General features: G+C 33.6%; 1 protein-coding gene across 4 annotated transcripts in view; it reads right to left on the bottom strand.

Moving 5' to 3' along the window:
* LOC108200593 (serine/threonine-protein kinase TOR) overlaps positions 1-12,570 on the bottom strand; it is a 34,675-nt gene extending 22,105 nt beyond the window's left edge. The window contains exons 1-22 of one of the 4 annotated variants that reach the window (XM_064085693.1): positions 12,267-12,535; positions 11,881-11,958; positions 10,895-11,233; positions 10,648-10,722; positions 10,163-10,335; positions 9,287-9,385; positions 8,410-8,569; positions 8,130-8,273; positions 7,864-8,033; positions 7,572-7,776; positions 7,310-7,504; positions 6,101-6,253; positions 5,050-5,171; positions 4,836-4,938; positions 4,669-4,764; positions 3,015-3,145; positions 2,681-2,783; positions 2,425-2,607; positions 1,828-1,920; positions 1,667-1,702; positions 187-285; positions 2-100 (exon numbers count right to left, since the gene is read on the bottom strand). In XM_064085693.1, the coding sequence (XP_063941763.1) occupies positions 2-100; positions 187-285; positions 1,667-1,702; positions 1,828-1,920; positions 2,425-2,607; positions 2,681-2,783; positions 3,015-3,145; positions 4,669-4,764; positions 4,836-4,938; positions 5,050-5,171; positions 6,101-6,253; positions 7,310-7,504; positions 7,572-7,776; positions 7,864-8,033; positions 8,130-8,273; positions 8,410-8,569; positions 9,287-9,385; positions 10,163-10,335; positions 10,648-10,722; positions 10,895-11,233; positions 11,881-11,958; positions 12,267-12,383 (2,973 nt within the window). In that variant the 5' untranslated portion in view covers positions 12,384-12,535. Of the gene's footprint in view, position 1; positions 101-186; positions 286-1,666; positions 1,703-1,827; positions 1,921-2,424; positions 2,608-2,680; positions 2,784-3,014; positions 3,146-4,668; positions 4,765-4,835; positions 4,939-5,049; positions 5,172-6,100; positions 6,254-7,309; positions 7,505-7,571; positions 7,777-7,863; positions 8,034-8,129; positions 8,274-8,409; positions 8,570-9,286; positions 9,386-10,162; positions 10,336-10,647; positions 10,723-10,894; positions 11,234-11,880; positions 11,959-12,266 lie in introns of all 4 variants that reach the window. The other 3 variants (XM_017368806.2, XM_017368814.2, XM_064085694.1) reach the window with 3 other exon arrangements.
* Between the last annotated feature and the right edge of the window lie 4,251 nt (positions 12,571-16,821).

Genomic DNA, 16,821 nt, shown 5'->3' with positions numbered 1-16,821 from the left:
CTGGAGAACCATGCCCAGAACGATTAGCAGCAGGCAAACTAAAAGATGACCATAGTTCAGAAATTAGGGACAGCAATTCTGGTAGATATTTACGAATGTGCTGCACATGGGCACTACAATCAGATATAGCCATATAGGCATTTTATAATAAACACACCCATTATATTCCTGTAACAGTTAATATACCTGACGGACTATCGAAACCAGTGTACCCAACTTCCAAGTTATATACTCCTTGAGACCATCTTCACAAGTACGCACAGTGTGGAAGAGATCAGGTAAAACCTACAAAGTTTTAAAAATAAATTTAAAAAAATATAAAATCTAACCTGACATCAAAAGAAAATAGTTCGATAAAAATATTAATTTTCACATATAACAATGTTCTTAGTTTCAAACTTTAACAGCAATTCATCATCTGAATCAGCTCTCTGGACCTCATAGACTAGTGATGTACTAATTTATTATCATCTACGAAGATGATCACTCAGCCATGACACAACTCAAGATTATCATAGGTGCATACAATTGCATTTATATAAAATCAAGTCCCCCTATTCAATCAACACACTAGCCCCTTTTTTCAAAAAAAAAAAAATTACACGGTTCAAGTCATTAATTTTACATCCCCAAGTTTTCAATATGGTAGCTCATTTGCATCAGATATCGCAGCTACAGTGTGCGCATATGTCCATGTTTATGTAGGAACACCGAGTGATATTCGACAATGCACATTTTTTATGTAATTAGTGAAAATGTTTAACTGCCTTAAGCTACTTAAAATGTTCACTTTGCCTCCGATATTTCGGACAAAGGTTTCCAACTAACATTCAGTAGGCTAGAGTCATTCCAAAATATTAACCGGGCACCACTAAACGAGCCAGTGAAGATATTGTAATCCAACAACCCACATCAGAATATATTACCTATGAGTCGTATAGAACTATACACGTAGTCCTTAACTTTATGATCATGAGTTCCAATATTTTACCCAAGAATGAATTACCAATAAAACTATACAACTTTTAGGCTGCCTGATAAGAATGAAATGTCATAAGCATCTCTTTTGACAACAGAATAAAATTCTCAATTAAAACCTGGGTAGGACTTGTATACTTGCAAGTTAATATACAGTCATTAGTTAGAACTTTTGCCAAACATATACTCCCTCCATCCCCTTTTACATGTCCATTTTGGTTTTCAAGGAGTCAAATTGACCAATTTTTGACTAAATATTAAAAAAGACTAAATATACTTTTTAATGATAATTTTTGACTAAATATTAAAATAGACTAAATATGCTTTTTAATGATATATTTTTTATTATTATTTTCAATTATATAATACATGTAATTTCAGTCAAAGTATAGTTAATCTGACCAGTCAAAAGTCAAATATTATTTTTTTCAATTATATAATACATGTAATTTCAGTCAAAGTATAGTTAATCTGACCGGTCAAAAGTCAAAATGGACATTTAAAAGGGGACGGAGGGAGTATAAGATTACCACCTGCCTCAGGATTTCAACATAATTTGTCCACATACAGAAAATTGTTTAAAAGCCAATGGATATAATTTTCACACAATTTCAGTATGGATATTTCATATATAACTCAGGTATTGATTATAAAAACTAAATTCATAAACAAAAAAAATTGAACTAACCTTGGGTAAGTAAGGAACACAGCCAAGACCCATTGACTAAGCTCACATGCAAACAAAACAAAATTATAAAATGATAATGAGCAAGTTCAGCAATAATGATATTGTGCTCAAAAAGAACATATGCATAACAGAACATTAGGATTGTCTTCAAGCACACCAACCTTAAAAATGAACACTAGCGATCTAACAACTTTTTGGTGGTAACTAGATAGGGAAGGATCCCTAAGAATTTGCATCAGAGAATTGATTGCCACCTGAAATAAATATCTATTATTAGAACATAAAACTGCAACAAACTCAAAAATTTATGTTCATAGACAACTCCTAAAGTGATTAAAGAAAAAGATTTATGATCAAGTACTCGTGCTATTACTGTTGTGCAGATATTTAGTAGCAAGTATAACATTTCATATTATAGTTTAATGGATCCTAATATTAACATGTTATCATTATGTTGGTCAACAATAGGGATTGTTCGTAAAAGGATTGGACATCCACATTGAAAGAAAAAATCTCGGATCTTCAACTTCCATTATGTACTCTGTATACCAAATGCTAATTCAAAGACGAATGCTTCCTATCTGAGACTATGGATAAGTTGGCATATTGGACAATTATTAAATATAGCTGTGAGTGTCCACCCTGTGGAGATATCATCAAAAAGTTTACCAGGTCCGGTACTTCTATTTTCTGGAAGGGCAATTGCGCTACTGATGATTTTTCCTTTCAATATGGACTATTAGCCTTAAAGGTCTTACCGTTGAAAAATAATCTTCGGATGTCGCAAAAGATGGCCAGAGATCCATGGGTAATTCATCTGTCGACTGAATATGTTGTCCAGTATCACTAGCTGCACGGGTGACTTCACCATGTGAGCCTGGCGGGCTCTGTTGATTTCGCTTATGCACGTGGGGATCTAGAGCGCCCATTATTCCAATTACCTATTAGAAAGAAGGAATTATAAGCCCAATTCCATAACCCAAAGAAGGAACATTCAGGAGAACTTGCAACTACCTTTAACACCTCTCGCCTTGTAGACCATGCCAGGTCACCGTGCAGTAATTTTAATAGCAAGCCAAGCAACTGAGGATACTCGTTATATGGAGCTATAACATACCTGTGAAAATACACAGCACAATAAATTTGTTAGGTCCGATTTTGTTGGCATCTTGACAAGCAACAGGATATAACTGAATTTAAACTGTTCATTGTCAGGACTACATCATAGCAACGATAAGCTGAAGTCAAACATTGAGCTCAGCATACTGAACTCAATTATCAAGTTCCAAGGTAACACGTTTCAACCAACCTAAAACTATCGACTATCGTCAAGAAATCAATGACATACCCTGTACTCTGTACCACTTGACCAAGAGTTGCAACCGCCACTTCACGTTTTGTTGCGGCAGCACCATCCAACAATGCTTCAACTATTAACGGCATGAGTTTTGAAATATATTGTCTCATAGCATAACCACCCTAAAGTAAAAAAAAATGATATTAGAGAAGTAAGGCACAAGGCATAAACAGTTCACAAAACAGATATTTTGCAAATGAACTTTAAAAAAGTGGTCATATCCTAGTAGTGACAAAAAATGCAGTTAGAACTTAAAATTCTGCGCAAAAATAGTCAATATATAGTAAAATTCTATGGGAAATAATCAACGAAAAACAGATTAGAACTTACCATAAGCTCTAATTGCTTCACTGAAATTTATAAAAGTTTTTACAATAGACCAAAAGAAAACTGCAACGAATGGAGAGCAAAATAAGGACCAAAATCCCTAACAATAAAAAACATACACCTTAAAGAGCCATATCACTTAAATTGCAGTAGCGCCTTTGCGGGCCTATCTACATCAAAGACTGACAAGTTAAGTTCTCAGGAGTGCCCTCTAAAGAATGATCAAATGAGAAGCAAAAAAGTAACTTGATCTCAAAGATGATCTACTTATTGCTAGATAAATAACAATTGAAACATTCCTTTAAACTTCGATTCCTTTATAACAGCATAGTATGAAAAAAATTTCCCATTTTTCACAAACCTTAAAACCCCTTAATTTTTACCACATTTATCCTCCATATCATATTGAGGGTCATAGAGTAAAAGCTGGATACATTGTTATTCACGATAGTGAAAGTAACTATAGAAAAATATAAGATAGACACTCCGGCTCTAGGAAACCAGAGATGGTTTGTCTACTCTGTAAAATATGCGGGAAAAGAAAATTCCACCTGGAATCAAAGTAACGCATGAGAACCTAGCTCTGAGCTAACGATAGATTCCATTCGACAAAATTCTACTGATACCATATTTTCATTTCTGTAAAGTTAAAAAGTTCAATAATTTAATATTAAGACTTTATTATAAATGGGTATATGTGATGCAATTCTTTCACCTATTTCGACTGTTTATAGGGTACAAGGGACAAACTTATTATGAAAAATTTGCAACGCATAGATATTCAGATTAAACTTGTTTATATTTCAAATACATTGCACCCAGGGATGTTAGTATTATAAAGCTGGTCTTAGACTATGTCTTTCACCCTTTCACATACCGACTTGCTTACAAATATATAAAATTCAACAAGTGAATGATATACATATATCTCTTACAAGAATTTTACAGTTCAATAAACAATATAAGTAATTGATAAATATAAAATTGACATGCTAGTTATGTGCCACAATTAGTACACTAGTCAACAACTCAACATCTTCAATTAAGCAAGAATCCAAAGAAAGACACATTGGAAAAATATTGGTATTATGTACTACAAAATTTACCAAGGTGGGTTCAAAACTTTATCCTACTACATTTTTGTAGGAGCAGTGGAGCACTCCATTTCAGATTAGTGATAATAAAAAAATCAAAAACTAAAAAACAACTGGTTAAAGATAGGTCTGCGTACTCCTAAATTACTGAACTTGAGCATATAATGACACCAATAAATATTTCCAAGGATTTAAGAATTGAAAATAAACTAATATTAGCCTACCACTCTGGCAAGATCCCCAACAGTGACCAGAACTCCACTGATAATGCCATTATTAGCATTTACACCTGTCCCTTCACTTAGTTTTGCCACAAGTGCCTGAAATGTAGCAAACTACAGTGTAAGAGAGGTATCTATGGACATAAATGAATTGACAATGTTTTGCAAACCTTGTGTATTGGAGCAATGTACGGAAGTATTAGCCGTTCACAATTCCGAATTAAGCAACCCAATAAGTTTGCACTTTCTTCCTTACATTTGCTATCAGGACTGCTAACATTAAACCATAAATTGATGATTAAGACCCCAAAAGGCATCAAAATGGCTCTAGTGCAAGATAATATAGTTAAGTAAAAGTTTAAGGGGTAGATATTTGTACACTACCTTTGTTCTAAATATGTCAGCAACTGTATAAGATGGCGACGAAGTGCTGGAAGAACATAAGCTGGATTTTTTTCGGATAACCTACCAGCTAAAGATATCGCAAATTCACGAACTACAAAATCCTATAACAACAGGAACAGCCTTGTGTATAACATAGTAGTAGACAGAACATTTGGAATTTCATCAGTGACACAAGTACAACATAGATATAATCATTAATTACACGATGTAAGAGCTAGACTAAGAGCATTACATATTTACATATTATTCAAATAAACTGAAATTTATGTCCTGCTCAGGAGGGGTGAGTAGAATGTTCGCAGACCTTACCCCTACTCCAAGGAGTAGCGAGGTTGTTACTATAAACCCCAATGTAGAAATTAAATCTTGAAAACTTAAAAGATATGCTTAATTACAAAAAACCTTCTGTAATAATTTGTGAACTGTGCAGGCTGAAATACATGATCTCAGGAGATGTCAAGCTCTGTAAAGACGATACTGATGTGCATGTAAGCTGATCTAACAAAATATAAGGACTAAGAGCATCTCCAAAAGACTCTTCAATTATTTATAAATTATAAGTTAAAAGCACCTAGAATAAAAGGGGGGAGAGAGAAGAGGCTCTTACATTTTTAAAGAACTTCCAGGAGCCTAATGGAACACTAATTTTAGACTTCATTAAATTTGAAGTTAAGATCTTGTTTTATGAGTCCATTGGAGATGCTCTAAGAAAATTGTGAAAGAAAGATCCCCCTGAGCTCTCAAGGCCTATGAACAATACTCAACACTCAAACATGAAAGATCTCCCAGAGCTCAAGGCCTAAAAATATTACTAAACACTCAAACATATCAGCATAACACATGATCATTAATATAGTTTCTCATTATTAGAACCAACTGATATCCCACCAAAACCATACAAAGACAAAAAAAAAAAAGGTTTGCAATTGCAATATATATCAACCACTAAACTATCTGCTTTAAGTAGGTTCAATAATTCAAAGTATTTACTCATAAACTTTTGCATGTTAAAAATAAGAAAAAAATATACCTCATCATTCAAAGCCGCAAATATGGCAGTCAAACTATCAGCTTGTGCAAGAAAATCATCAAAACCTACATTCCCATACAAGGAAGAGAAGATCGAATGCCGAACAATAACATCAGCATCAGCCACTGCCGCACAGAGCAGCTTTTCCACAATCTGCAAAGAAAAAACATTTACACAACATATAAAAAATTTCTTTTGCAAGTACTACCAGAACAAATATTAAAAATCCAGCCTATGACTTGTTATTCACTAGCATTCCACAATCCAATAGCATTAACTCTGTCACATAATATCACAAGCAAAACATAATAATCATTCTTTTATATTACTAGTAAGGAGAGTATGAATCGAACTACTGCTCTATATTCATAAGTATCATAAGAATCAGATTTCATATTTTCCTACATGCCATCTCAAAAAGTCCCAAGATCGTGCATAAAGGTGATTCTATCATGTGAACATATACTCTAGTAGGTGACTCGGTGTAAGGCACATCCCCACTGTAAGGTATATCTCCAGAAGTAGCAGCTCGATTAATGGTTCAATGAATCAGTCTGCCTTGTAACCAACCTACAAGTACTAACAAGCATACATAATGTCATGCACGCATACAATCCTCCACGGTGCTACCATCTTTCCAAACAATGCACTGGACCTAACAACTCGTCTCAGAGTCTTAATACAACCTCGCTCGATAGCTTAACACTTAACAGGTCACTCTTAATAATTGCAGGTCGGCCACCCGCCACCTGAGCTCATCATTATCTGATTTGCTGTTTTAAGTTTAAATTCCAGATCTGATAAATTTAATCTTTAAACAACCTTAATTAAAACCGAATCCTATTTATTTCCATATATAACAAGCATAGAGCAGAAATCATCCTTAAATTTACTTTGTCAATTGAAGTTGAAACTCATTAACGATAAATTTTCAAGCATATCTGTAGAATCAAAACCCTGTTGCTCAGATACATGGATATAAAATTCATTTTGTTTTATCTAAATGAGCTTAAATTCCATATAATTCAAATGTATCTACATCTAGGCGAGGAATTCAAATGAAAGAAGGAACTATTTAACAACCTTAACTACAATCCAATTTGATAAACATGGAAATAATTTACTCAAACTTTCTAAATTTGAAATCCACTACAGTCTACCACAAGTATTAGATATAGTGTGCCTTAAACAATAAGCAGTTACACAAACCTCTTCAACAAGACGTCTTCTCTTTCCCCCAACTCGACTGGACCTGCTAGAGGTGTACTGGGAAGGCAACATACCAGAGAATGAACTGGCCACTAACTTGCAGCAACAAAGAGCAGCATCTTTCCTAGTAAGCCCATCCTCATCTTCCAAATATATGACAACAGATTCTCTTGCAAACTCGAGTAGATCGTGACCCTAAAAATAAAAAACTTAAAAGTCAATGGAAGGGGAAAAACATTTATCAATCAAGTGCGAAGCTTACCTTGAAATTAAACCGTGCAAGAGTTTGCAAAGCCAACTGCACTAGAGCAGAATCACTAAGTTCTGATATTTGCTGAGTGGTAATCGTGACATTAGTTCGAGTTGGCGTCATAGAAGGCTTTGCTTGGGTATTACGGGATCGTGAAAGAACTGCTGAAATGCTTTCCAGCAATCGATCTTGAATAGTAGGCAACAACGATGGGATGCTGAATAATATAACCACATATTAAAGTCATGACCTTCAGTTAAGTCCATAGCAGGGCAGTAATTAATGTTCTACTTCTGCGAAATACCTGACAGCTATCTGCTCAAGGGCTTCTACTAGTGTAAAGGATAGACCAGCAGCAAACATAGAATCCAAAAGACTGAGCACATGGGGTTCCATAGCAAGCCCCATTGCTTTTGCTATGTTTCCAACACAAGCTAAAGCCTCAAGTGAGGGCCTGCCTCTACGAGGAGCAATCTACAAACAAAATCCTATTAGAAACATTGCACAAGTAAATGAAGCTATTTAAAATTTCATAGACAACAAAAGCCCCAGAACATTGCAGAAACATACTGCATCACGAATGTGAGAAGTTATTGTCGGCAAATAATTGTGAAGTTCGCCATCCAAAGCACCGGCCATTTCCCCAAGAGCAATAAATCCACTAGCACGTTCAGCAGGTATTTTAAGGACAGCAAGAATGTGATTCATGCATATCTGTAAGAAATGAAAAACCTCGTATATATACCAACGAAACAATCACTTGATATTCCATGATTTCTATCCTAGCACCCTTCCAAAAAGCTACACATTTAATAATCTAATAGAATTAAAAAGAGTAATACAGACTAACCGTAAGATAATTTGTCACAAAACGATCACGCAAGAAATGTGCAATACGAGGAAGCAGAGATGTTATGCTAAGACGGACGAGGCGATCTCGGTGTTCTAAGTATCTCAGAACGATTTCTGCTACTTCTCTGTACCTTGACATCATGAACTCACCGGTATTCCTGTCGCATTTACATCAAGACCATCACACACTTGGTATCACTAAAAGAGAGAGTAATCATATACTTGACATGTTATCTAAGGGGCCATAACATCGCACCAAAAAAATTAATAGTCTGCTTGGTTAACAATTGCAAACAGTATTGATTTTCCATAGATGTGCATTCTTGAATTTACAGTGTCAATACGTGTACTTTATTTCGCAAAAGCATAGTAAAAATATATTGTAAATGCATACACATTGCGTAGAATGTGTTACCGACTTGCAAGATAGTGGAGCCTACTCATATCCCTTTTTTCAGTATATCAAGCTTGTAACTGTGTTGAGGTGCTTCAACACGAAACGATTTTGGGTTGAGTGTTTACTGACAGCAATCATAAATACATCTTTAGCAAACCACCATAACTTCTCTATTATATGAATGTTTTGCGATTTTCAGTGGTTTACTCTGTCAGATATATCAGAAAAAAATCACCAAAAGATTATATAACTCGGGAAATTAATCTTGGGAAAGTAATTGGTGCCCTTTGGATCATGTGATTCAATCGTAAAGAAAGGATATCAGATTCAAATACATATTTGTACTGAATTATCATTCCCATTATCCAGGTGAAAGTCCCATGTTCCAGATATCCCCTTCCACTCACAAGCACGAATAACACACTTCATTACAGTGCATGACAAATATTTCCATTGAAAACAAAACAAAAAAACCAACCTTAGCAGCTCACCCACTGCAAGTAAAGAACCATGTATGCTGTGAACAGGAGCATTTCTACCCAATCCATCTTGAGTAGCTTCAAACATACGATAATACCTGCGAGGAGAGATGAACTCAAATGAGAACGCTTAAACATAACCACGCATCAGAAGTATAATTCTTTGAAGCACATAATTAACCTTCAGAGACAAAGCAAATCAGTAACAAACTTGTACCAAACATCTAATACTCGAAACTTCTGAGCTAAAACATATTAGGACGGAAGCATCTAAATTTGATAGCCAATTTTGTGAAATTTATAACAAGTCCACAATAAAAAGAAATTAATCAGTCTTCTTCACATCTCCGATTACGTCCCTAGTGATGAGGGTTACCGACTCACACCCCTAACTTTTTTCTCTCACACGTAAACTATCAATAAGAATATATTTGCATAAACATTTTCAATTGATGCCTTTAACCTATTATCACGAGGATTTTTTTTTAAAAAAAAAAAGACATATCCGTTCGGTGCAATATGGAACCCGTCGACAGTTTTTCTGGGTCTGCTACAAGACTATTGTGTTAAACCTCTCTTGTACATCAGTAAAAGTCAAGACAACGCATGGATATATCTTCCTTGAAAAAAATATACCACTAAATTTTATATAATCAATGTTTTTCCATTTTTTACTAGGATATGTGATACAATTTCATCCGTGCTCAGCTAAACATGGCAGTTCAATCGAAACTATCATAGTTATATAAGGTCCAATACAGACACCACCGGAAAGTCTTATCTGTACAGAACCCCAATGGAAATTCAGACAGCTACCCGAAAAATTGCAGGGGCTAAAAAGCCTCCGTTCAATTTCTAGGTATGTAAGTCCTTACCACTGTACACGCCAACGTGTCTCTCGCTTTTCGATAACACGTAAACAAGCACGCAAGGCCTCCACAGCCCGCTCTCTAACAGCCAGTGTTGGGTCCCTCAGCGCAACCCATATAGCGTCCACAAACTCAGGGACATGAACATTAAATACTGTTGAAGCATTCTCTGCCATTTCCTATACCATAGATAAAGACAGGCTTTAATGTAAGATCAACATTAACATTTTATGCTAATATGAACTTCACAAGCAAAAAAACAAGTTCTCCAGAAAAGCAACATATAGTAATAAATATAGTTTTTAGCTGAAACAGAGTTATGCAGATACACGAGATAGACAAAAAATGCAACACAGTAGCCATCATTCATCTGCCTTGTAATACACTTAATCTGGTAAAGTTGTTTAGAAGTGAATTTAGAAGTGCTAAGATGGCACAAACTGAAATTGAGTAAAGGCGATCATTATTAAATAACCAATAATTGTACTTACTTTCAAGATTAAGACAGCAGCAAAACGACGATATTCAACTCGTTCACCACGAAGCCACTCTAGTGCATTTCTTACCTGCAAGAGAGATATCAAAACTTAAGACACCGAATGACCATAAATTGTGCACAAACTTTGAATTAGGGGAAGGAGAGGGAGACGGGGGGAGGGGGGGAGAGGGAGAGAGAGGGAGGGAGAGAGGGAGGGAGGGAGGGAGGGGGAGAGAGAGAGGGAGGGAGAGAGAGCAGACCTGACACTCCACCTCATCTGCTGTCATTGCGCCACCAGCTCTGGCTAAATGACCAAGAACTCTACTAGCAAGGATTAATATTTCAGGATCCCGCTTTGACTCGAACACAGTTCTCATGTAGTTGGAAAACTTTGAAACCTTTGAGGCATTCTCGCCAAATTTTAAATCGATTAATTCATCAATAGCTCTTAGAGCTCCCAAATTTTCAGCAACATCATTGCTTTCTAATAGACTAGTTATTCTCTCGTACAACTGATCCATAAAACGGAAGAAAGCCTCCCCACTAAGATCACGAGATTCTTCCTCCACATGTTTTCTTAAAGCCAACGTAGCACCGTCCTGGAGATTGAGAAGAATATACATCATAGTTCCACATGTGTAAAACATATACTTGTGAAAGAATACAGCGATAATAAATCCCAAGATATTTTATTTTTATCTATTCTGCTAATGCTAGTAAAAAAACATCAGTTTTTTCCTTTTGTTTCTGATGAAATTGGGCAAACATTAATCCAGGAATATATACATATTTACCTTTAACAAGGATCAAACCTGCAACGTGTTAGACTTACATTAAGCAAAGAAAAGAGTAGACATTGCGCTACAAGCCTTTGGTTAAAAAAAAAAAGCATATATGTTATAAGATGCTTCCCATTTGAGTACAATGAAGCTGACCGGATAGTGGACAGTACGCAAACCAACATAATGAAGTAGAAGGTTTCAAGAGGCAACGAGCAATATACTTTGGTCTCTCCTAGTTTCTTATTTGGCAACACAGTTACCACCCTAAACAGGTTTAGATTGGGAAAACGATAAAAGTGAGCATTGTGACAACTATACACATAACTTTAATATGTTATTTCACTGGGAACATATTAATTTATAAGGCCTATTTAAATATTTAGCCACTTGTTATGAGTTTGGTTGTCTGCAATTGTGCATCTCTGAAAAATAAACTATTAAGATCTTAAAAATTGGAATATTACTTGCGAGCAACAATCGAAATAAGTATCAATCGCCTGGAAGCATCCAATAAAGCATGAAAGCACCCGACAAAAACAATTCTGTCCATGAAAGAGGGAAAAGAAAATTACACAGCAGAATGCAGCGCGAAGCGTGAATTTAGTGACCTAGATGGGTGGTTGGTAGGGGTTAACTTAAGAGAAGAAAGACACAATATGTATGTATGTATGTATGTATATTACTAATAACTGAATAGACACTCGAATTACAACACTTAATTATTAACCCAAATTCTTGACTCAAGGGAAATTAGTATTAAGATATACAGGCCCAAAAATACACGTAAACAAAGTCCAGCACCTTCGGGGAGAGAGAGAGAGAGAGAGAGAGAGAGAGAGTTGGTAATTACTTTAGGAGTGCCTCTGGTGCAGAGATCAGCCAATACTCTGTTAAGTGCATCTTGGTTTCCGGCGGCGGTAGCGGCGGCCGGAGCACAGAAACGGTGCGATTGAACGGCGGTGCTCATACCCAAAAACCCTAGTTGAATCCCCGGTACATCGAATCAACTAAATAAATAATTAGGTACATACATACATACAGATGCGATACAAACAATTTAGTAACACTCCGACTACACTTTACTACAGACTAGAGAGAGCTGTAACTTGTGAGATGAAATTGGGCTTCTTTTCTTCTCGAATAATCCGTTTCTCATCAACCTTTTTTTCATGGACTACTTAAGTAAGGTTCATTAAATATGTAATAAATTAATTAAATTTAGAAAAATAGGAACCCAAATTGAAAGACAGTTTCAAATATAATCTTTGTTTGTGTTTTTTATTATTGTTATTATTATAGTATTAAATTTAAAATCTATAAACAAAAAATAATATAAAAAATATGAAAAAGAGGGTACAACTGGTGGAATCTTAATATTAAATTATTAAAAATGATTATTTTTACTGGATTCTCAAGATTTTGATTCGGTGATAAAGTAATCGGGATGAATCAATGACGAGTTAGGCCACTATAGCTATATTCGATATCTACGTCTATTTACATTTGATAGGTTAAGAATCGTGTAAACTGACCTCACGATAATGATATGAGTTCAAAGTCTTTTGTCTTGGTATTTTTAAATTTATCTTGGGTATGTATAATATATTATATACTTATATATAATAAACGCAAGAGAGATAATTTGGTCGCATGGTCACATGGTCCAAAAGCTTATCATCCGTTGGATCGTATATTGAACAAATAAGCACCGTTAGATTATAACAAAATTAACTTCTAAGTCTATAAGGCAACTGATATCCACTTGCATGTTTATAATTCCTTTTCTGAATCCAAAACAAATTCAGTCTTTCACATGTTTATGATTTTTTTAATCCAAAATAAATATTTTCTACCAGCTTTAATCGTAGAATCATATAAATCGCACCGTCATAAATTTATTTTTATCTAATATATTTTAAAATTAATAAGCCGGATATTTTAATCCAAAATAAATATTTCCTACCAGTTTTAATTGTAGAATCATATAAATCGCAGTGTCACAAAATTATTTTTATTTAATATATTTTAAAATTAGTAAGCCAGATTTATATCATATTATAATAATTCTAATATAAAATAAATTTATAAATATAATCTAATGGAAGTTGAAGTCACATATTCTACTCAATATATATTAAAATTTTATAGAAAAAATTTAATACTTTGACATGATACATAAGAGAAAAGGAATGGCTTGATTACAATTGTCTATTTGAAGCCATTAATAACTGTGACGGTGTATTTTATGCTACATCGCCACTGTCGGATGATACAGCATGTGTTACCAGCTTTTTTTTTTTTACATAAACATGTCTGAAAAGTAGAACCTATACTAATAATATTTTTACAATAGTTTGACTTACTAACAAACCAAAATTTTATTTAATTGAAAATTTTAATTTATTATTTATAAATTAAATTCTTTCACACCATTTACAATATATTTAAAAAATTTATAAATAATTAAAAAACTCCCGTGCATTGCACGGGCTATAGGCTAGTATTTATTGTTATTGGTTACATATTTCGTCATTTGATTTTTGTGATTTATTTATAACCAGATATATAAGGCTTTATATTGTTAATTATGTTAAAGTTTTCTGTATCATCTGTTTAAATTATTATGTTCTTTCGAAGGAGTGCCTAATTGACAGCTTTTTAATCGTATACTCTTTGTTTGTATTGTATCTGTTTAAATACAATACAAACAAAGAGTATAAATACAATACAAACAAAGAGTATAATAAGTTCACACAAACAATAAAATGATAAAACTATCTAAAAACAGTAGAAGAAAAGAGTCAACAAACTCATAATAAAATATTAATATAATTTACAGAATAATGAAAGTAAAATCAAAATTTTATGTAAAAGATCAATGAAAAATCTACATGAGGTCTCTTTGGGTAGATACCTAATAAAACAATAAGTCTTTGTACTTAATACCTTTTTCCCTTCCTCCTTTTTCTCTCCCTCCCTTTCGCGGATCTTGTTTCTTTTATCCGGGTTTTCTTTCTAGCCATTAAAATTTTATCGACTAAATTTTTGGGACAATCTTTGCACGACCTTTGCTCAGTTAGTAGATTTTTTTTAATGAAGGTTCTCCTTTCTTCTTTGGTACGCAAATTTTACTTTTCTTTCGAGTGTTGTTTCAAACATCAATATTTTTTTTCTTAATTTTCGTGGTTGGATGAAAGATTTTTATGAATCAAAGAAACTCTTCCTTTCGGTATTGTATTTCGATATAATTCATTCACGTAAAAGTCTTATGACAAATAAAAAGTGTAATGTAATTTATATTTAAGAGAATTAGTTATTCATCTTTCTCATGTGTAAAATTGATAAAACTTTGTTGAATTTGCAAGAATTGAATGAGTGTAGAATGAAATGATGGTGAAATGAAATAATGACCTCATAATCATTTCATTCTTATGTTTACCTGTTCATAACATTTCTTCTAGGGGAATTGTATTTCAATACAATTCATTCACGTGAAAGTGTTATGACAAATAAAAGTGTAATGTAATTTATATTTGAGAGAATTAGTTATTCATCTTTCTCATGTGTAAAAAGTAAAAAAGTTTCACATAATTATTGTTAATATATATTATTATATCTAGATGCATCAATCCCGAAAAATCACACACACGAAAACATCATATATAGTAGTCGTTCTTTACATGTCATATGACTATACAAGACATTATCTAATTTTAAAATTGTGCTTGTTAAATTTATGACAAAAATGTATTGAAGCGGAAAGTAGCGAAGAGGAAATCAACAACGGTTGGGAAGTCAAATTCAGATGAAGCTGATTCAGATTTTGATGCATTCGAGGTACGTGAAAATTGTTTACTCTTTAAAATGAATGCTCGACTCTAATTTGTGTCGATGTATTTCATTTTGGTTCAATGATGTTTTAGTTTTGTAGGATCGTGATTTGGTGGCTAGTGATTCAGATTCTGATGAAGCTGATTTAGATTCTGATGCATTCGAGGTACGTGAACATTGTTCACTCTTTAAAATGACTGCTTGATTTTGATTCTGTCTCTTGGTATTCTAATTTTGGTTTAATATTGTTTAAATTTTATAGCTACCTGATTTGGTGGCTGCACTGACAGCAAGTCTGGCAACACTCCATTCAAGAAGAACAACTAGAACCACATAAAGGAAAGAGAAACCCAATATAATGAACCTGCATAACCATTGCATCCCAATATAATGAATCAGAACCAATCAAGGAAATGACAAGTTTGCAAGAGGAGATTCTATGTCGTGCTAAAATGACCTCTGATATTGTTGCGGTAAAAAGAATAGTAAAAGAATTTATCTTGATTCAGATTCTGAACCTGGTTTAGATTTGATGCATTCATGGCACGTGAACGTTGTTTACTCTTCAAAATGAATGTTTTGACTCTGATTTTGTCTTGAGGTATTTAATTTTGGTTCAATGATGTTTAACCTTGCAGGCTTATGATTTGGTGGAAAGACCGGAAGCGAGACTAGTATATAAGATGTCTTATGGAAATGTCAGTGTTGGAGATGATATCTGTCATTTTTCTAAAGTTGTGGATGATAATAAAATGGGCTTCTTTTTAATTCTTATTCAAATTTTGTGACACTACTAATTTAGGTCCAGATAAATTCAAGGAAGCATATCATAAGAAAATAATGAAGCAGCTCCTTATATATGAAAGCACTCAACCCCTTCGCCCTTCGATCCTTAAGGCCACATCAATGTGGATGAGAAAAGGGAGAAACATCAAAGAGTTACTTCTTTAGACTTTTGATGACAAGAAGCTCAAAATGATGATAATAACCAATAATGATGACGGTATCTTTATTGGAAATCTAATTATATTTACAGAATAATTTATGAAATTACCGTTTATACATAATTAAAATAACTCATCTAACACAAGCATCTAGCACAATCACCAGTTAATATCAAATATAAAATTATCTCAAATTCATACTCAAATTAGGTTGGCTCTATTTATAGGAACTTTAAAAACTTTTTTTATAATCTTATACCATATACTATTTATAATCAACAGAAGAAGAATGATGAACTACTTAGTTGCTATAAATTTCTGCATGTGTTTAGCTAAATCATACTTCAATATTATATAAAAATATATGGGATAATTTAAATATAAATATTATGATATTAGATTTTATTATGTATTTTAGATATTTATAACTCATGTTTAATACAACTTCTAGCATAATCATCATAAGTTTATATCATTTTCAAGTTAACTATATTTTGAACTGTTTTTATAATGAGTATCTTGGACAAATGAATTTTTTAAACAAGTTTTCTTAGTTATTTTATGATGAATTACATCATTATGAATAAATAAAGGATAAGTTTGAATTTCAAGGTTCAGAGGATATTGTCA

Source organism: Daucus carota, chromosome 1 (assembly GCF_001625215.2).
Source record: "Daucus carota subsp. sativus chromosome 1, DH1 v3.0, whole genome shotgun sequence".
NCBI classification, from domain to species: domain Eukaryota; kingdom Viridiplantae; phylum Streptophyta; class Magnoliopsida; order Apiales; family Apiaceae; genus Daucus; species Daucus carota.
Note: the sequence above shows the minus strand (reverse complement) of the source record. Positions and strands in the feature narration are given on the sequence as shown.